Genomic DNA, 21599 nt, shown 5'->3' with positions numbered 1-21599 from the left:
CCCCACTGTCCAGGGGACTCTGCTCTAGTCTTTCCCAGAGACCAAAAATCCCAGCCTATTAAATTTGAAAAAAGGGCCTTCACTGAAGTTAGAGCCACCACTCTAAATGAAAATAACAAATGCTTTCACTCCTGCACCTTGAATGCCAACACTGGGAAGGGAAAAAAAACAAACAAACAAAAAAAAAAAAACCACACCACCAAAAAACACTCACTGCTTGGTTAGGAAAAGTGGAGCCACTCCCTGGTTACTTACACCCACACAATGCTGCTGAAATCAGGTCTGTGCTCCCCAGCTGACTCAACCTGCTGTGATCAGAGCACTGCCCCTTAGGAACAACCTACACAAGGGAAAAGGCCCTGCTATAAATCTTCCCACAAAATTCTTGTTGAATTAAATGGTTTTCCACATCATCTTCTATGTTCTCCTTGTCAACCCAAGCAAGTTAATCCTGTTATTAAACTTCTTCCTTTACAGTAAGGAGAACAAAAATAAGTAATTTGTTGCTGAATTTGGATTCTGAGGTCTTTTTTCCATACAGAAAATATCAAGTAACTGGTTAGCATGGAGGTGGATGAAATGTTGGAGAATTTGAGTCTGCTCACATAAAAGAGAGCTGGTAAAGTGCAAATACAAATCAGCAAGAGGGAGGAATGAAAGCAACCAGCAGGCTGATGCAGGAGTTCTACTGCAGAGCAGGCAACTGGAAACAGATCCCAGCACAGAGACAAAGAAAAGGAATCCAGCACAAAGCCATTCTGCTTTGCTGACTGAATTGAGCCTATCAGAATCTGTTCCAGACACAGGCAGTATTAATTGGGTCAGTCCAGCACACACCAAATGTCAGTATTCTCCAAGATACATCATTTAGGTGGTTAGTTTCAGAGTAAGTTTGCTTTTGAAAGAAAAAACAAACACCACCTGATCCTTCATCCTGGCTAGCAGGCTACAAACCTGGAATACTGCGTCCAGTTTTGGGCTCCCCAGTTCAAGAGAGAGACCTGCTGGAGAGAATCCAACTAAGAGCCATGAGGATGATTAGGGGACTTGAGCATCTCCCCTATGAAGAGAGACTGAGAGCCCTGGGGCTGTTTAGTCTGGAGAAGAGATGACTGGGAGGAGATCTGATCAATGTGCATCAATATCTGAGGGGTGGGTGTCAAGTGGAGGGGGCCAGGCTCTTTTCAGTGGTGCACAGTAATAAGACAAGAAACAACAGGTATAAGTTTGAACACAGAAGATTTCACCTCAATGTGAGGAGAAACTTCTTTATAGTGAGGGTGACAGAGCACTGGAACAGGCTGCCCAGAGAGGTTGTGGAGTCTCCTTCCTGGATGCATTCCTGTGCAGACTGCCCTAAGTGATCCTGCTTTGGCAGGGGGTTGGACTTGATGATCTCTGGAGGTCCCTTCCAACCTCTAACGTACTGTGATACTCTGAAAGCAATAGCTGGAAGAGCCACAGAGAGGCAGCAGGTGCCTTGCACTCAACAGCTGCCTTGCACTCAGCAGCTGCCCTGCCAGCTGGATGGCTGTGTTTCCATGTTACCAGCTGCAGGCAAGCTAACTAATGGAATCACACACCTGCAACAGCACCAGCATGGTGAGCCCACACACACACTCACATTCTCTGAAGGAATAATCATTCTGCACTTGAGCAAAGGTATTTGACGCTGTCCCACATGACATCCTTGCTTTTAAGATGGAGAGACATGGACATGATGGATCACCACTTGGATTAGGACACTGGCTACACAGTTGCACTCAGAGTTGTGATCAGCTGTTCCATCTCCAGGTGGAGACCAGTGACAAGTGGAGCTCCTCAGGGGTCTGTCCTGGGCCCAGTGCTCTTTAACATCTTTGTCAGCAACATGGACAGTGGCATCGAGTGCACCCTCAGCAGCTTTGCTGATGACACCAAGCTGTGTAATGTGGTGGATTCATTTGAGTAAAGGGATCTAGACAGGTTTGAGAAGTGGGCCAGCACAAACTGCACAACGTTCAACAAGTCAAAGTGCAAAGTCCTGCATTGGGTCAGGCTAATTAGAGGCACAAATACATGGTAGGTTGAGAGTAGCCCTGAAGAAAAAGCCTTAGAGTGTTGATTGCTGAGATCCACCACATTTGACACTCACAGTGTGCTCATGTGGCCCAGAAGGCAAATTGTGTCCTGGGCTGTGTCAAGGGGAGTGTGGCCATCAGGTCAAGAGAGGGGATTCTGCCCCTTTACTCTTCTGAGACCCCACCTTGAATACTGCATCCAGTTCTGGTATCCCCAGTATAAGGAGGACAGAGAGATGTAGGAGCAAGTCCAAAGGAGGACCACAAGGATGGAGCACCTCTGCTATGAGGATAAGATGAGGGAGCTGAGGTGGTTCAGCCTGGAGAAGACTCTGGGGCGACCCTGGAGCTGTCTTCCAGTAACTGAAGGGAGGCTACAGGAAGGCTGGAGAGGGATCTCTCATAATGATGTCTAGCAATAGGTAAAGAGGGAACGGCTTTAAGCTGAGGGAGAAAGGGTTTAGTATGGATCTTAGGAAGAAGTTCTTCAGTATGAGGGTTGTGAGACTCTGGAATAGGTTGCCCACAGCGGTTGTGGATGCCCACTCCCTGGAGGTGTTTAAGGTCAGACTGGATGAGATGTTTGGCTCATAACTGGGAACAACAGCACTGGGGACATCTGAGGCTGGGAGCAGCAGCCCAGGAACATCTCTCCCCTCTGCCCCCACCACCAAAGAAGGACCATGGGGTGGTAACTATCTCTCCTGCTCTTTCTTCTTCCATTCTCTCTCTCCCTTTTCTTTCTTTCTTTCTCTCTTGTTTTCTCCATTCTCTCTCTTTAATAAATAGTCTCATTGTGATATATGACCTTGTGTGTGTCTCAATTTCACTCACAGGAACGTTCAAAAAGGAACTGCCTCTCCTTCCCATCCTTCAGATCGAGACAATACTGCAGACAGCCTTCTCACATTAGCAGATCCAGTACTGGAAAGAAATGCATTTTGCTCAGGAAGAACACAAGAGGTTTCATGCAAGTTCTTTATTAAGAAAAAAAAAAAAAAAAGTCAAAAAATCTTGAGTGGAATGTGGGCAGCGACATCTTTTATAAAAATCATTCACCATGGTGCAAGAGCCTGAGCCCAATCCTCTCTCACAAGGTCAATTTTGTTTACAAGATTTTAAATCACAGTACCTAGTTCTGCCTTCTAAAAGGAGCTTCTCTGAAGCCTGAATCAACAGCATGTGTCATAGGCTTACTATCATGTTGTTTATTATAACAACTTCTTTTCAGAAAAGATTATTCTAGAGGCAGTTTCTTCCCCAGCATTACACATCTGGACATCTCCAGAATCTGAGAACAATTAAGAATGGGGGAAAAGGAGTAAGATAAAAATAAACCCCACATTTTGCATTTGCACAAAACTTATTAAGTTATGGGAAAAAGAAGTAGTAGGTACATGAGGAAGCAAGGTGCTTTTTCTCGTTTGTTTTTTTTTTTTCCCCCTCCTTTTTTTCCCCCAAATCCAGCTTTCTCAGGAGTATGGCAGCTTACAACTGCCTAAAGAAAGCTCCATGGAAAAAGCAGTTAAATAAAACTCACAGGAATTCACAGCTCCCCACTCCAGCCTACCTCCTTTCAAATATTCCTTCTTCCTTATCTTTATTTCTGCTACTGCCCTCAGTCATCCAGTCTCTAAAATGCTTCTCCATCAAGCTTCTAGCTCGCCAGTCACCGACGTTTACAGTGGGGATGATTTTCTGTGGCTTCAACCACTGAACGAAACGCTTCATCTCCAGGTAACTGCTGTGTTCACTGTAAGGAATCCCTGAAATGAAACAAACCACAGCAATCTGTCAAGTCTGATTAGCTTCTTGCCAAAATACTTTTGCAAGCTTTCCAGCTAGGAAATACTTTAGATAATACTTTATTAAATTTGTGTTTGAGATCTGAAGTGTATAGGTAAGGTAAAATGGAAACTTAAGATCTTCCTTTTGGACAAATTTGCCTTGCATTAAGTTACCAGGACATTTCATCAGTGCAAAATGAGCTACATCAAGCATTTGGTTAAACGAATGTCAAGAGATTCAACTCCACCCACTGAAAACTCCCTAGTATCAAGTGATAGGATGAGAGGAAATGCCTCAAGTTGTGCCAGGGGAACTTTAGACAGGATATTAGAAAAAATTTCCTTCCTGAAAGGTTGGTCAGGCATTGGAATATGTTGCCCAGGGATGTGATGAACACCTGGAGGTGTTAAAAAACATATAGACATGGCTTTTTGGGACATGGTTTCATGGCCTTGGTGGTGATAGGTCAAAGGTTGGGCTTCAAGATCTTAGAGGTCTTTCCTAACCAAAAAGATTCTATGATTCTTTAAGAAGCAAGAGAAAGACCCAAAGCCTCTCACAAATTAGAAAAGTATGGGATGAAATCTTGGTGTACTGCCACCAGCATCAGTCAGACCAAGACTTCAGCCCTGAAGTGTCTAGCAATATCAGATAAAGGCCTTTATTTGCATGAGGACAGGAGCAAAATGTTTGTAAAAATCTGCATTTACTGTGTTCTCAATTACTCAGCTCACAGATCTCTCCTGGCGAGACCATCTGTGCAGTTTCTTAATGAGTTACCAGAAAAAGCATTGCTTACAAGGAACAGTAGGAATTTCCAGAATAAAAATATGAAAAGCATCCACATAAAATGAAAGGTATTGAATCTTTAACACTCTTATACCATATATGGTGATCTTTCCTCTTGTCTGAGGTTTGATATCTGCCAGAGAAAAGCATGAATCAGAGTAGGTCCACCCGGTAGGTCGGAAAGCCAGCACTTGATCAAAATTCTCAGAAAACTTATTCAAGTGGTCTTGCAAGCTCTGTGAAAAGAATACAGCATACACTTAATCCTATTAAATAGACTGTTAGTCTAAAGCTTGGAGATTTCATGATGGAGAGACTTCAGACTAAACTTCATTTTCTTGTTTTGGTTTTAACATTTTATTTTAAATACCGTCTGCCTTGAAATTATTGATTGTGCCTTGGGATCTCAACAGTTCTACAGATCAGAACACATAAGACATAACCACACCTTCTTACAGATCTTGCTCCCCAAATCATTCATATCTTCCTCTCAGCTGAGTGGTGATAAAAGATAGTGAAAGCCTCCTTCAGTGCAAAATCACCTGCTTAAAGTGTCACTGAGATCCTGACATCTCCTTATGCCCAGAAGCACTCAGAGTTAATTACCCAAAAAACTGCAGCAAGCCAGTGCACGAGCTGGATATTGCTCTGAGCACTAAACTATGTTTTACAATATCTCCATTCATGATAGGAAGGAAACCATCCTTCATCTCTTCACTCTAAAAACAAAAATTAACTTGAAAGAGTTTCCAAGTTGGCTAAATTAGCCTTCAGTGTTGTTTAAGATAGGATTGGAAAAAGGATGAGAGCGAAGCAGAAGGAATGTACAATCCTACTTTTGGATGAAATGAAGCCAGCATGATTTCAAGCCAAAAACATAAAACCAATTCCAAGGGTCCTGTATAAAATCTTAAAGGCACATTCTCCACTTGAAAGCCCTACAATACTACAGAACTCAAAATCATAAACTATATCAGAAGCAGGAAGAGGAATACAAAATAAAGACTGATTAAAAGAAGATGAGTGAAGGGGAACAGATAGGCTGTAACAGAACAGTAACGAACCTGTCAGACACTTGAGAATTATTAAGCAGAGAAGGAGGGAAGAATTATTAACCAGCAGCCTGTGACACTGCCATATTTAATAATACTTTCAGTACAATGTTCAGTAGCAATGTAGAGAGTCCATCAGGCCAGGCACTTAAAAGAAGAAAAAAAACCCCAACCTACCATAATACACAGTTCAACCAGCAACAGGAATTATGGCTAGCTGCTGTGACTCTTAAAACACTGCACATTTTCAGGCCTCACCAAATGAAAGATGTAAATGTGGCAGTGTAATTCTCCTTCACACTTCATTTTGGGAAGATTAACATAATTTAAGGTAATGATTCACATATTTGCTCCCCTTAGTCTAATGAAGCCTAAATATGATACTTCAAATACAATCATTATTGTTATATTAACAAATGCTAATCTGCTCTCAATTTTTGTTATGAATCAAGTGCATAACATTCACATTAAGAATGCAATTTCAGTGTCATAAAAAAAAAAAAACATTATTTCAATCACAGGCACTTTTGGACATCTCTCCTCAGTGCAGGTACAAGACATGATTGACCTAAGCTCCATCAGAGGTACACAGACCTGAAGACCTCAGTTCTCTGGAAATCTTCCACTGCATGTTCAGTGGCAGAAGACTCAGTTTTTGGTTGTCACAAAGAATTGTTTGTTGCAAAAGAACCATACAGGCATATTTGAAAAGATAGCCTCTTTCCACCAAAACAAGCTACTACAGCATTTATTCACAACAAGTCCACTTTAAATACACGTTCCGATTTCTTCTTTTATTGCTTTAGCCAACAGTGTTCTAAACATGCATCCTTTGAAAATGGAAAATGTATTTCACTGCTAAATCAACCTCCTTCAATTACCATGACAGCCCTGTTATCTACAGTGTCACTGAAGTCAGCAGCACACGCAAACAGATTCCAGAAGATAGGAGAAGGCTCCAACATGACTAAGCAGTTAATTTACAGTCAGCCCTAACACCAATTAAACTTATTTGGCTTGTTCAAGAACATCTATTTATCAGGACACAGCAATCCCTGCATTTTACTGGAGTAAATCCAGTACTGTAGTGATGTACCCCATCTCTTGATTTTTTCTTTCCTTTTCATGTATCAAATCCACTTGCAATACTGCAACAATTAATGTTTTATTATTAAACACTTTAGTTAAAAAAGAAAATATATAAAATGTATACATAAATGTATGTAAATATTATCCATTAAGAATATCCAGAACATGAATCTACAACATATCACCTCATTCTTGACCCAGGCAGCACCTGAAGAAAATTTGGTATCAAGTGCCAATGAACAAACTCAGGAGAGCCACAGCTATTCATCTATGCATATGTATAGACACATATACAACAAAAGGCCCACACAATCCAACAGCTATGGGAAACACAAAAACCTTTCTCCTCTGCTACTGTCTGTTCTCTGCCTCTGATCCTCTATGGCTTGTTCTTTCTAGTTTTATCCTGCAGACTTCACCCATTTCAGCCAAACATTCATTTCAAGTACTGGTTCTTTTCAAAGAGCCAGTCATAAGGCCTGCCTAAAACACATCAAGCCTAGAGATAGCTGGCCAGGTATTCAGTTTCCTAGGTTTTATCCTAACTACAGAGAAAGACATTCTGTATGAATTTATAAAGTAGGAAGAACAGGCTTTCTTCTCAAATTTAAACTTGTTTCTTCAACAGATTTGTGGGACGGTGACATGACTCCTGATGCAGTGATCACTGCCCAGAAATCAATATTTAAATATACATTTGAAGATAACAAGTGAAACAGTTAAGGCAAGTAGCAGAGTTTCCCTCAGTGTGGCTGCAGGTGTATAGAAATATGCACATCTTGACACAAGACAGCTCAAGCAGAAAAAGGAAATGCAGCCTAGGTTATCGTCACTGAGTCTCTGGCCAAGTGAACACCTAGGGTAGAGCATATATTCTGAGGATGCTGTGGGTTTACAAAAGTCATCTTTCAACCTGTCTAAAACACCATACACTGCTCCACCTGTTTTTCAAAGTGGATTTAACACAATTACAGTCACTTAATTTTTGTTTGCTTCAGTTCTAGGCAGAAGGTACCAACATTTGTCTTTAAACTCTGGTAACCAGGAGAAACACAGAGAGAGGATTCTGCAATTTTCTAAGCACCTGTGGCTTTTAGGTGAATGCTTTCTGCTGAATCACTACAGTGTTTATAAATCATACATGAAGAGCTAAGCTAATAAACCAGATGACTTCAAAATGAAAAAAAAATCCACCCTTGATATTACTCCTGAAAATCAACATGGAGAAAAGCACCAAATAGCACCAAGACTGGAATTAAAAAGCTGAATAATGCCACCAAAAGGAAAACAAATATTCACAACAGAGTACAAAAATACTTCTGAAATTCCTGAATATGGACTCCAAAAATATCAACTTTATTAAAATAAAAATAGTAACATTTTTGAGCAATCTGGAGACTCAATGATCAGGAAAATAAAATGCCCTTGCTCACAGCAGAAAGCCTGTGAACAACAATGCAGGAGCATCATTTCCTTTCCATGGTGGGTATAATGGAAAACTGTGGACATCCAGATTTAGCCTTGGGAACAGCCAGCTAGGGAAATGTGGAAGTTTTCCTTGGGCAGGTACAGTTTCATCAACAGTTACTGCAAAGCAGGCTTCAGCTGTGGTAGGGACATGCAGCTTAAGCAGTGGATTCTTGGTTCTTTATCTATAAGTAGACCAGAGACCCATAAGGAGCTCAAGAATTTGTGGGTTCACAGCTGAAACTGCATGAGCAGGAAATGAGCCCAAACTAAGAAGCAGGATTGAGTTTTTGACTAGGGCTAAGGAGCTTATAAATAAAACAGAAGTAGGAGAGACCCAGAAGAAGATAATGAAGGCACTGCCATTCAGTGATGATGATCAATAAAAGAATTCCATCTTTCCCAGTAATAAGACAGTAATTCAGCACAAAACAAAAACAAGCAACAGATTATATCAACATTTACATCGCTTGCAAAACCAGGATGAAAACATTCATCATTCTTTAACCAGAATGAGATTATAAGTGAACAGGTAATTTATTCTTAGCAATACTGGCTTTCCTGAGATTTCTGTTTGTTACTGCTGCTGGAGCAGAAGTAACATAGATGGTCATATGAACTCATCTTTAAGCATTTAACCTTCCACCTGGGCATTCAGCTAGCTACTGACATCATCAGAAGTTTAGCACCCAGGAATTCTACCCAGCATGCCCAGTTTACATGGACATAAAATTACTAACGACAGTGTGAGGCCACATTCCAACAAATTCACATATCAAGTCAAAGCCCCAGCATGGATGGCCCTGGTTGTTACAGCAACACTCTTGTCTACTAGCCACTGTGTCTTTAACCTTTCCTGGGCCTTTGCAGGGTCCAGGCATCACTTTCAGCATGCTGTAGATTCGTTTAGAACCTCCTGTTCTGAGAGATGAAACCTTGCACAGGATACAACTGCCTGTCTCCTTGAAATAAGGCTGTCTAGACATCTTTGTGCTATAATCTCTGCCTGGAAAAGCCCAGCTATGTAAGTACTTCATACACACTGGGACACGACAGCAGAATCACATAACAACTCAGAAATCCGCAGGAGAAACTCAAATATATTGCTGTTTAAGACATCACAACACATTAAAAATAAATCCACACACATTCCCATTACTCATTTTCTGCCTCACCATGGAAAAGAACAACATTAAAACATTAAGTTCCATCTCCTGCAGCTCCCACCCGAATCGTACAGACTCTTTCTCTCCTTTTTAGGTCAACTCTGACCTTGACTGCCCCTGCAGCTGAATATCATCGTGTTCTAAAGGATTTGCTTGAGATGGCACAGCAGGGCTGAAGCAAAGCAGGAAAAATAATCCAAGTCCCTAAGACGTAAGTGACCGCTGTTCTTCTTGCAGCCTACCTTTAATCTAGAGCCTGCTGCTTTGCCTTAGTGCCATCTTCTGGTTTTTTTTGCAATCTATTTAGAAAAAATGAATTTTCTCCCTAGGAATTAGTCACCTTTCCTAACTTAAGAAATTCCCACCAAAATTCCCACCAATAAAAAGTTACTCTCTCAAATCTCAACTGAAATGTCTATTTGAAGCCAACTCAGATGAAAAAGTGTCTTAAAATGAACTGATTTACTTGCTCTGTTACAAATACTAGAAAAGACAGTGTGGGGGAAAAACTGAACTAGGTGTACCTAGGAGGTGTCCTTCAATTCACTCATAGTGTGTATCTGTTTGTATGTATGAATTTTCACTGACTTTTAAGTATTCATATCCCACATAAATCTATAGCACAGAAAGAGAGAAGATATTCTCTTGAAAGATGATAATATAATTAGAAACACATGGCAACTGAACTGAGATGAACATGGAAAACCCTGTTTCTTTTTAATCAAACACCAGACGAAGTTGGCCACGTTCACAGGCTACCTCAAATCAGAGGCTCACAAGCAGAAAGTCCTTTTAGCCTTTTCCTGCATCATAGCAGGTAAAAGGCTGAAAAACAGGGACTCTATGTCACAATGTATTAGTTGCTAATAGGACAGATCCTGCAGTCGTTACATAAACCTACTTCAAAAAGGCCAAGCCTTTGAACAAACCTCATCTTGTAGAGCCACAGCACTGAAGTGAAATTACACTTTCTGTGCATCATGTTTGGAGACAGATATTACTGCTTAATTGCATTTCATTTTCAATGCATTGCTACATGTCAAGACTTTACTAAATAAATATGACCTGACAAGAGGTTAAAAAGCACCAAACACAACAGTAAGATCAGCCAGCAGGTTAAGCAACAGAGGATAGTTTCTGGACTTACCTTAAAATTAATTTGCATCATGGGAAGGACATGAAGCAAAGTACCAGCCCATTCCACACTGATGAGGGAATTAACAGCTGCTGACTCCAAGCACTGCAGTGTTTTGTACTTATCACGGGACACGCTTGCTTTTGAGCCCAAAACTTCAGCAATCGCTTTCATATAAATAGGGAAGAAATCAGATGAAGAAAATTCTAAGAGTCAATTCTGTTTTCTTGTTTTGGAGATATTCCTAATTATTGCACTGGATAATTTTTACTATTGAAAAGAAAATCCGTATTCAACAGGATACAATATTTCATATTCTAAAATTAAGAAGACAAATCTGTAATGGCTGTTAAAAATCTCTGCCTCCTACATTTTAGAAGCAGAATTGTGTAGGATACTTAGAAAAAGGAGGAGAACAGAAGCATTTTGATAAGTTCTAAGTCACATTTCTTTGGTAGAATGTTACTGAGTTGAACTGGTATATATCCCAAAGATGCCAGAAACATGTAGCTTTTGGAATATGCAACAAGCAGCCCATGGTGAAGACAGACTAAGTATCAGTGAAAGTCTTGTATTGCCAACGTTAAACACCCTCAAAAGCACAAATGGTCCCCAGCTGCCTGCTTCAGAGTATACGTTCAGGCAATCACAGAATGGTCTGGATTGGAAGGGACCTCCAAAGGTCATCTGGTCCAACCCCCTCTGCAGTCAGCAGGGACATCCTCAACTAGATCAGGCTGCCCAGAGCCCTGTCAAGCCTCACCTTGAATATCTCCAGGGAAGGGCCTCAATCATCTCCCTGGGCAACGTGTTCCAGTGTTCCACCACCCTCACAGTACAGAACCTGTTCCTAACATTCAATCTAAATCTGCTCTTCTCTAGTTTGAAGCCATTGCTCCTCGTCCTGTCACTGCAGGTCCTCGTCCTGTCACTGCAGGCCCTCTCCATCCTTCTTGTAGGCCTCCTTCAGGAACTGGACGGCTGCTATCAGGTCTCCCCAGAGCTTTCTCTTCTCCAGGCTGAACACCCCCAGCTCCCTCAGCCTGCTCCAACCCCCTGATCATTTTTGTGGCCCTGCTCTGGACCTTCTCCATCAGGTCCATGTCCTTCCTATACTGAGGGCTCCAGACCTGTATGCTACTCCAGGAGAGGTCTCACCAGAGCAAAGTGGCAGAATCACCTCTCTGCCAGCATCTGCTGGCAATGCAAATTTTGATGCAGCCCAGGATGTGATTGGCCTTCTGGACTGAACACAGGAGGTGAGACAGCCACAAAGCAATTTCCTGGAACTTCACAGCACAAAGAAGATGTGAACCATACATGGTGGTGGGAGAAGAATCACTGGCATGAAACCTGCACGCAGCATTGCTGCTAAAGTAGAGGCTGAACAGTGCATACTGCATCTCTTGCCCATGGAATAATGGTTCTTTAGGACAAAAATAGGATTTGGGCAGGTATCTTCAGGGGTGGGGCCTAAACTACCTCCCTAGGCAACCTGTTCAAGTGTTCCAGCACCGTCATGGTAAAGAACCTGTTCCTCACATCCAGTCTAAATCTGCTCTTCTCTAGTTTGAAGCCATGGCCCCTTGTCCTATCACCACAGGCCCTTGGTGATCTTGGCTCCTAATGCTGTAACTGAGTGAACAACATCATGACAGATTTTTATTAAGCCAGAAAAGATGCTTTCTTAAAACAGATTTCATGACAATGGATTACTATAAATATTAAGGAAAATACATAATCCAAACTCCAAAAGAAAACTCATAGTAAAATACAAGTTTAAGAATCGCTATACCCCTTTGCTGTTTCTTGACAACACGAAATTACTAACACCAAAAATAGCATGAAGACCTCATAGTTTTTTTTAGTTGTGATTAGTGATTTTCTCACCATAATCAGTTAATTAGGTTCATGCATTTAGTATCCAGATTGGCCTTCTGCATATCCAGAGGGGCTCTAAGTATGGCAGGGAAAGATTTCTTTCAGAAAGTTAAAACTAATTGATAAATAAAATAAAATCTGGCAGTAGGAGTGTTAAATATATTTCATTTCTTTACACAGTATCTGACCATCAAGACTAAGTCACTCTTTACATCTTAAAAGAAGATCTTTTAACACCAACTTCAATATTTATTTAGTTACTTGTTTCACATACCTAAAAAAACTTTCTCTTTCCCAATGGAATAGGTGCCACAGACAACCAGAGTACGTGGGTTTAAAGTCACTGTCTCAAAGGCAGTATTGACAGCAAACTGGATAACCTCTTGTTGAGAAGGAAAAGTGTATTCAGGACTACAGTATCTGGGGCATGGAAACAAAACATACAACTTCGTTACGCAAGACAGGAGACATCTGAATTTACCATGGTGGCACTCAAACCTGCATACACACAATAAGGTAATCAAAATGTTATCCTTCTATATAATTTCAGTCTACTTGTAACCTACTGTATTAGAAACACTGAGGTGCCCAGACAAAATTGTTGCAGTAACATTGACATTGGAGATATCAGTCTATTCTGTACAGCTATTCATTTGTCTGACACTCAGTTCTGCGGTTTTGTTCTCTATAAATACGAAGAGCTCTTTCAAGCTGGATATTTGTACCACGTCCTAATAACATCCTTATTTCTAATTTTTGTCGTGCACACAAACCACGGCATTTGCAAAAACATATGGAACAGAAAAAAAAAAAAGACTGCAGCTGAGCATTAGTCATCCTACATAGGAAAATAGTTTTATATACATGACTCAGAGAAAGATCTGATGAAAACCTGGCCAGCGGATTTAACCATTTGGCATTTTTGAATTCCCTCACAATTCATTTCATAATGGAGTTGAATCCACACACCCAGGCTGCCATGAATCCTACTTCAGAGCTGAACATCCAATGTATGCATTTTGACACCCAAATTTTAATACCACTTTCTTTTTTCCCCACTACCCGGTTTTATTCTCTCATGTAACAGCATAACAGATGAACAAGCTAGACATACATGGCCCTTCAATAAATATCTGATTTTATTCAACAGTAAATAGAAGCTAAACTGTTAAAATAGTGATGCCACATATTTATTTGGTTCATATAAAGTCTTACTAAACTGAAAAAACAGTTATATTGAAAAAAAATAATACCATCAAGCACAACTTACGTGGTATCAAGGTAAAGGGTGTGGACTTGCTGACCTATCAAAGCAGGGTAGCGCTCCATAGAAGGATCTGCCCTGAAGTCTCCTGTGTGCAGAATAACAGTTCCGCTTGGTAGATAGAAAAGGATCATTGTTGCACCTGGACAGCTGAAACAAACAAACAAAAAAAATCCCATACAAATTATGTTAGCTCTCTATACTAATAAATTGCCTTATGAGATATACCACCCTTCAGTGGCAGGAAGGCCTACAGAACAGCGTTTTAAAACTACAGCTGCTATGCAGCCCGATTTAGCTAGAAATGCCTGATTTCCAAAGGAATTCTGAAGCCAATATTATGGTATAGACAAGACTTGACATACACTTCAATTCTCAGCTGAGGTGGAAAGAAGGAAAAAAACCACACCAACAGTAAAGTAACCAAGCATTAAGTGCCTCTGTCTTCTAGGCATGATAAAGATGCTGCTGCAATTGCAATCCAAGGTTCTGTTACTTGATTGAGAAGGCAAAGAGCACACCAAAGAGAAGCAGCACTCTTATTCAGGAGAATTAGAATCATATTATTGCAAATGCACCTTCATTCCTGCAGGTCTTACTGAAGCATTTCCTTTTAAATTCTATTTACAGCACTTAAAAATTATCCTCCAGTGAGAATTTACTGATTATAAGTAACAATTCTCTTACTGGCCACAGCAAAATGATTGCACTTTCTGCAGTTCCTCACCAAAGCTGTCTGAAGGGTGAAAGTTCAGACTGGATGAGAGTGGGACTTTGGATATGAATCATCTGCAAAGAGTAAATGAAATCTCAAAAAAGGAAAAGCTGGCATGAATCAGTGCTAAAATGACATAATTAGTGAACTCTCCAGAAGCTGAACTTTGTACCTAAAGTTGTATGTGTTTTAAATTGAAGCAGAGGATCAGAGACACAAAGAGGAAAAATAAGAAGTGTCCAAATTACACAAGCACCGAGGCTTCCTTCATTCCCAGAAAGGGTTCTCAAAGGACTTAATAGAATTTATCTATCCAACTATAAACAATCCTATGATAAGTAATATTCAAATCAGCTGTGACAGAGCATTGTGTTTCAATATATACTTCAGGGAAAGTACTTTTCTTCTAGCCCACAGCCGAAGAAGGTACCAAGAGGCAGGACAGAAAGACCACAGGGCTGGAAGTCAGGTACTACTGAACTTTAAATCCAGCATTACCACATAGCACCAATGTAACCTTGGACAAAAATCTCATCCTTTATCATTGAGTTCAATAGAAGTCTTGTTGCAGATTTCAACAGGCTTTTATTTAAAGTTAAGTCTTCAAAATGGTTTTGTCCCTCCCAGGTTCCAAGGTGCCACATTTTTCATTAGCTGAAGACTTCACTATCTTCAGTTGAAGCTACAGAAACCTAATATATCTGATAACCAAATCTAGGATATTTCCAACTAGACACCAAAACCTAAAGTGTCCAGACCACTAGGGAAAAAAAAAAAATCAAATTGTTTAACAACCTTAAAGACTATGAAGCTATGTGTGGTTAACACTATATACACATTAAAAGCAACCAAATAAAAGTTAAACTAAAATGATGGAAAAGTTTAAGTTTCATTTTAAAAAATAACTTACTTAATTGCAAGGAGTTATCTTTTCAAATAACTGCATGCCTAGTTCAATTCAGAAGTGAAAATACACATTACTAAGCCAACTCAGTAATGTGAAGTATTTTCACCCTTATTGTTTTCAGATCCACTGAAAAATCATGAGACTATGAACTGTATCTGTACAACTATTTATCTTTAATATCCCACAACAAATGTAATCATACATACTGATTGGCATCAAGCAACACCACTTTGATCCCATTCACTATACATTCGGTGTCCATCGGCAGCATGTGGATGTACTGCTCTTGGACTCGAAGTTTGCTCTTCACCAGATTGCCAGTTATCTGTAACAGGAAAAGGATTTAATATGAGATAGGAACAGAATCTAAAAAAAGCCTTTGTTTATTTTAGAAGCAAAGGCTTTCAAAGCCAGACTGTCTGGCTTAGAGAGAAACTATGAGAAATGTTGAGATTCTGGGTATAATAAAGCCTTTCAGGAGCATTTTACCTTTCAAAACACAAACTGAACAAAAAGTCAACTTTTAAAAGCCTGTTAACAGGCTACAGACTGGAATTAGAGGAGGCAAACATGGAGGAATGACATCTGCTACAGGCTGTTAAATTAGGAATTTAGCAAAGTCTTCATTAAGACTGTTACACAACTGAAGAAGTTTTCAGATCACAGGCCCTGGATCTTATCAGGGAGACTGTAGTCACCCCAAGACCTACTGGAAGAGTGACACAGGACACGAGCGTTCCAGCACTTCCAGAGTAAATCAGAAATACTTGTTCTGATGCAGGTTCTGGATGAGGTGATTAGATAGATGCCCTACTGTGTTACAAATAAAGAAGAGTTGGTTTGGAGGTATGAGAGCTAATAGCAGTCCTGGCCATTCAGCAGTCTAAAGCACAGAACACACAGGACCAGACTAAAACAACTTCGTTTACTTAGTGTGCAGAAGAGATGGCTTAGGGAGCATCTAATTTCAGACTTCCATCACTTGAATAGAATTACTGAGAATATGGACCCAGATTCTTCTCTATGATGCATATAAAAAAAACAAGCTACAATCCCAAGTTGCAAAAAAAGGATTTTATATTAGGAAAAAATTCAGAGTGGGTAAGCACTGCAACAGGTTGCAAGAAGAGGTAGTGGAATGTGTCCCATTTTCAAAATCTGACCATCCGAGGCTCTCTGCAATTTGACCTAATATCAAAGCCAAACCCAAGCTGTGCAGGCAGATCTGTCTATGTGACCTCTAGAGATCCTTTTCTACCTGAATGGCTTACAAGGGAAATCCAGATTCCCCTATATATATCACTGTATCTAACTGACCCAACAATGGAATCCCTGATCTTAACATTTACTTTCATCATTATAAAAATGATCACAGTTCCATATGGATTTGATAATATCTAAGTACTTTGGAAAACCTTACCTTATTACAGTAGATTGGAAACATGAAGTTTTTTGTTAGCCCACAATAGTGATCAGAGTGAAAATGAGTAAGGAAATAAGCAGTGCAGCCTTCAATTTCTCCGTAACGGAAGGCATCAACTGTAAAACCAGTTCCTACAGCAAAAGAGGGAAGAGTCAGTAACTGATTGGCTCCAGTCAGTAAACATGCATAGTTCAGAGCTAGTATCTAACTGAATTTGCTTTTTGTTCTTTTTTCTTTATTCCAAATTAAAAGGGAATACAGTTACAAAGCATATAAGTGAAGGAGCTCTTTAAAGATAAGCACGGTTTGTGCGTGACTGGACAGCCACAAAAAAGGTTTTACCTTAAAATGAAAATTTAACAAAGTATCCACACACAAATACCTCCAGATGCCTCCCAAGTATCTGTTGTTCAGCTGCCATCCTGCATAGATTGCAACTAGTTAAGCAAATAAACCACATTTAACTGCATTCAGCTGGTATTTTTAAAGTTCATGTAGATTAAAACCTGGTATCAACATCTTCACACAAAACAGAACTAACCACAGCTTCACAAAATGCATTTTGGGATCAAACTCCAATTTTTCAATTGTTCCACATCTAATATTCCTTTTAAAACATGCTACAATATAATCATCAAACAAGCAATCTAGGGTGAAAAATGAGCCATTTACCACTGTATGCTTTCAGTGAGGTGCTGTTTGTATACAAATGTTGGCTAAAGAGAGCTGTAGAGAAAACAGCCCTTTTCTCTACAAGCACAATTTTTTATGTTTTAAATACAAGCATACCAACAAATGGTCCTTTCATATTCACTTACAGCTGCTTAACAAATCACCAAGTAGCCCACAAAACTAATTCATCAGTGGCATTCAAGTATCTTTCATTTTACATCATGCAAATTTCCCAGAACTAGAAACAGTTCCACTTACATGAAGACAGAACTTCAAGTATTTGTAGCTCCAAAAAAACCACAGCAGTCTGCTAATTAGAGATTCACAAACCAAAAAAATCCCCAAGTGTTTGAGAGGTACCAGACTCAAAACTTCAGGGAGGCTGAATTATACCAGGCCATGAGGATAAATACATATCATTAGCAACACAGAAAATACAGTCACTTGTATTTCAAATGTAGTAACAAAATTCAGAACAAAGCAACTTGAAAATTGTATTGTAGGCATAGGAGTCTGCCCTCCAAATGTATGATATATGGCAAATGCTTTAAACCCACAAAGACTTACAGGTCAGCCTGCAAGCAGCAGTTTGGCCCTTAGGATCACTAATAAATTTCTATTTGGCTTCTTCCAATACCTACTTAAAGCTAAGACAGTTCTTTGGTGCTAAATGAAACTGCAAGGATCTGAATTTTTTTAAGCCACTCATTCTGTAATGTATGTCTTGCTTGATGAAAATTCTGAGAAATTCTTGGCTCTCTCCTTAACTCTATTTTCCTGCTTGGTTTTCATTTCTTTGTATTCAGAGTTGTAGTAAATCATATTTCTAAGACTATTGAATTTCAAATGCAAAACTAAACTCAATTCTTTTAACTCAGTCTAAGGAAACAATTGCTATTGACAGCTCTATTTTCAGGCACAAGTGCTGAAGATTACATTCAGAAATAGGAGTGACTAATTACCAAGGGATGCATTTAAAAGAATTTAAGAAAGATGATCCATTTTTCAATACTGCTTATGTTTTTTTGCTCTGTCAAAACCAAAAGTCAGTCCTTCAAATAATTTTTCCTGAGATAACTATTTCCCTATTTATTCAGCCATTGCTGACTCTGGTTCTGCATTCACCCTCTTTTGGAGATCTGCACCTACTCAAAGGGAAAGAAAATTCACTATGAGCTGCAGGCTAAATGGTCACGAAGAGTGAAGAATACAGAAACCTAAAACTAGGAAAAAAAAGTACAATAGTCAAGCCAAAATTAATTAATCTCCATAAAAAGCAACAGCTAAGCTATCTCTTACCTGGTATTTTCTTGTAGAAAGGGCAGTGGTTTTTTCTTGTCCCTTCATCTGAAGTAGGTAAGTCTTTAAATTTTTTTCTCCACCTTCGTTGGCCACCAAAGCTTACATCTGCAAAGCTTCCAATTTTATCTGTACTTTCTGCAACTGCTTCAACATCTTCCACAGACCCTTCAGCTTTCCTTTTCTGCTGCCTGGGCCTCTTTCCATTGGGAGTTACTGAATCTGCTGTCTGCTTTCCCTTACTCAAACATGTCTCTCCTTTGCTTTCCTCTTTTACTTTGGGTTTTAACCCAAAGAAAACACCAATGTCCATTTGTTTGAGTTCTTTGCCAGAACTGGATTTGGCAGTCATACTTGCTAAAGGAAAAGGTGGTGCAGTTTTAGAGATGGGGCTGGAGAAGCACAGAGCAGCTCTATTTTCTTCTTTCTCCACTACTGATTGCAAGTTCTCCTGGCAAGCTGTTTTTTCAATCACATTGGCAGTCATTTTATCTGTGCTGATTAAGATATTAGTTGGGTCTCTCAAAACATTGCTTTTCTGTGTCAGAAGAGAGACATCATCTTCTCTGCCTAGTAGTGATGATGGGTCAGTAAAACTCACACACGCAGAATCCAAAGCACAAGCACCAGTATCTTCTGACTCTGTGTTACCTGCTGTAGCAGCAGAGGAAATCAGTTCTAGCTGCTCAACCTCCTTGCAGTTAAAAGAGGATCCAGGGGATAGCATTTCTTGATACTGATTATCCACACATGTTGAATTACAATAATTGCTGTTCATGTGACCCTGAGAAATTGTTTTTATGTTATGATCCAGATGGTTAAATGTCTTTACTTCCTCACAGTGTGTTTTTTTAATTAAGACACGTCTAATTTTGGTATGTTCACCCTGAGGCTTCTGCTGTAAGAGATGTCCATCAAATGTTTTAAACGTTACAGAATTAGACTCATCATTTTCAGAGTTACAAACCTCAAATAATTTATTTTGTGATATTTTTACTTTCTTCCCCTCTTCCTCTCTTTCGTCTTCACTTTCCTCAAAAGTACTCAGTGGAGAATAAGAAATTTCACAGTCACTGAAGTCCACTTTTGACTGTAGTAGACTCGGCTGACTTGTATCTTTCTGAGTAGATGGATCTTCTCCTGTTCCACTTTCTTGAGAGAATGGAAAGTCATAAAATTCAAATTGACAACTGTTATCTGTGTCCTGTGTGAGCTGAAACGTCTGTTGAGACTTCTGAATATCTGTAAAAGAGGAAGTACTTCCACTGATTATGTTGAGAGACTTCCCTTGTGGTGAGCTGCGTACCATCAATGTACAGTCATCATTTGGGACATTTTTCATGTTATTTGATTGTTTCTCATTCTGTGAGATTTCCTCTACATGACTTGGGGAATAGCAGGGCTTTGTAACAGTAGAATATGTCATTGTCCTCTCCAAAGGGTCTGCTGAAGAGTTTATAAGATAATCTCCTGCCCTGCTTGCTGCAAGTAGAAAATGGCTGTAACGCTTGTAGTGAGATGGCATGGTGGAATTGCACAGTAAACCATCAGGACACTCTAGGAAAAGAGTTAACCAGAAAAGTGATGTTAGTATCTTTGCAATTAAATAAAAATCAAACATGAGACACAATTTTAAAGCTTTTTCTTAAAAATACAGCTACTGGAGGACAGAATGCACAAGTAAAGGTAATTTTTAAGCCACCAAGACCTCCTGCCCTGTGCTGGTTGGAAATGAGAGCGCTCCCAACCTAAAACTAAACAGCTACTGCTAATACAGCACTATGCCTAAATTACTACAGGCCTCCAATGACAACACTACTTCGTCCTGCTTCAATATTGCACTAACGTAATCATGCCATGGTTTAGATAGTCATGAGGTTTAGGGTGACAGGTTGGACTCGATGATCTTTGAGGTCTCTTCCAGCCTTCTTGATTCTATGATTCTACGCATATTCTGGTTTAGAAGCACACAAGCAATGCACTCTGAGAAGTAGCACCAGAAAAGGCCAGTAGACAAGTTTCTAAATAAACTAAATATCAGTTCTTAATCAACTTCAAATTCCACTTCAAATTGTCTGCTAAATACTGTTTAAAAAACAAAACAAAACAAACAAACAAAAAACCCACATTAAACCCTCATGGATTTACTTGCCACAGAATCACAGAATGTTAGGTGGAAAAAGTATTCAGGATTCAGATGATAGCAAAAAAGCTGTGGCAGTTTTGTATGATTTTGTTGCTGTTGTTGAGAGCTATCTTACAGAATTACTAGGTTCTGATATGAGATTTTCACATCAGATTTCCATGTTCTTCATAAAGAACCTCATATGAAAATAGTACTGATAAATGACCAGCAGTAACACTCTAAAAATCATACCAACTACCAAATACGAAAACCAAGGTTTACAGCAACATTTTATGAAAAGCCCTTTTCTCTAAAGGCCACGTTCTTACTCTATTCATACCTTTTTCAGTGGCTCCTGGAGTATCCAAACATTCAGCAACATGCCAGCGAGGTGTCTGCACCAATAGCAAAGAGAAAGGCATCTGGCAGCTCGGACAGTATCCATCATGCACAGGCTTCCCGTTTTGTGAGCTCTGTCCTGTCGAGCTACTCACGCTCTCCTGTGAGTGCACACTACTGTCATCTTTGCACTGATCCACATCCTGATCTGGCCTTGATCTCTGCTCAGTTTTCTGAAGTCCATCAGTTTTTTCCACAGATTTCTTTTTATTTCTGTTTCTCTTTTTTTTTGGCCTGCCCTTGCTATCACTTACTTTCTGCACAGGTGTAGAGATGCTATTCTGATGCTTTTGCTTTCTGATGGACTTGTATTCCCAAATGTCCTCTTCCAACAAAGCATCTTCAGACATGGTAATATATGAAACAGT

General features: G+C 39.7%; 1 protein-coding gene across 1 annotated transcript; it reads right to left on the bottom strand.

Annotated features, from left to right (window-relative positions):
- Nucleotides 1-3626: 3626 nt before the first annotated feature.
- Nucleotides 3627-21581, bottom strand: DCLRE1A (DNA cross-link repair 1A). Its single transcript, XM_054382332.1, has 9 exons — nt 21173-21581; nt 18708-20264; nt 16734-16867; nt 15520-15638; nt 13698-13841; nt 12702-12847; nt 10559-10713; nt 4732-4873; nt 3627-3826 (listed from the first exon to the last, which is right to left on the bottom strand). Exons 1-9 carry the CDS (start codon nt 21579-21581, stop codon nt 3627-3629), a joined length of 3006 nt encoding a protein of 1001 aa, XP_054238307.1.
- Between the last annotated feature and the right edge of the window lie 18 nt (nt 21582-21599).

The sequence above is a fragment of the Indicator indicator genome, chromosome 7, assembly GCF_027791375.1.
Source record: "Indicator indicator isolate 239-I01 chromosome 7, UM_Iind_1.1, whole genome shotgun sequence".
Classification (NCBI taxonomy): domain Eukaryota; kingdom Metazoa; phylum Chordata; class Aves; order Piciformes; family Indicatoridae; genus Indicator; species Indicator indicator.
The sequence above is the reverse complement of the archived record's forward strand: the minus strand, read 5'-3'. Positions and strand labels throughout refer to the sequence as shown.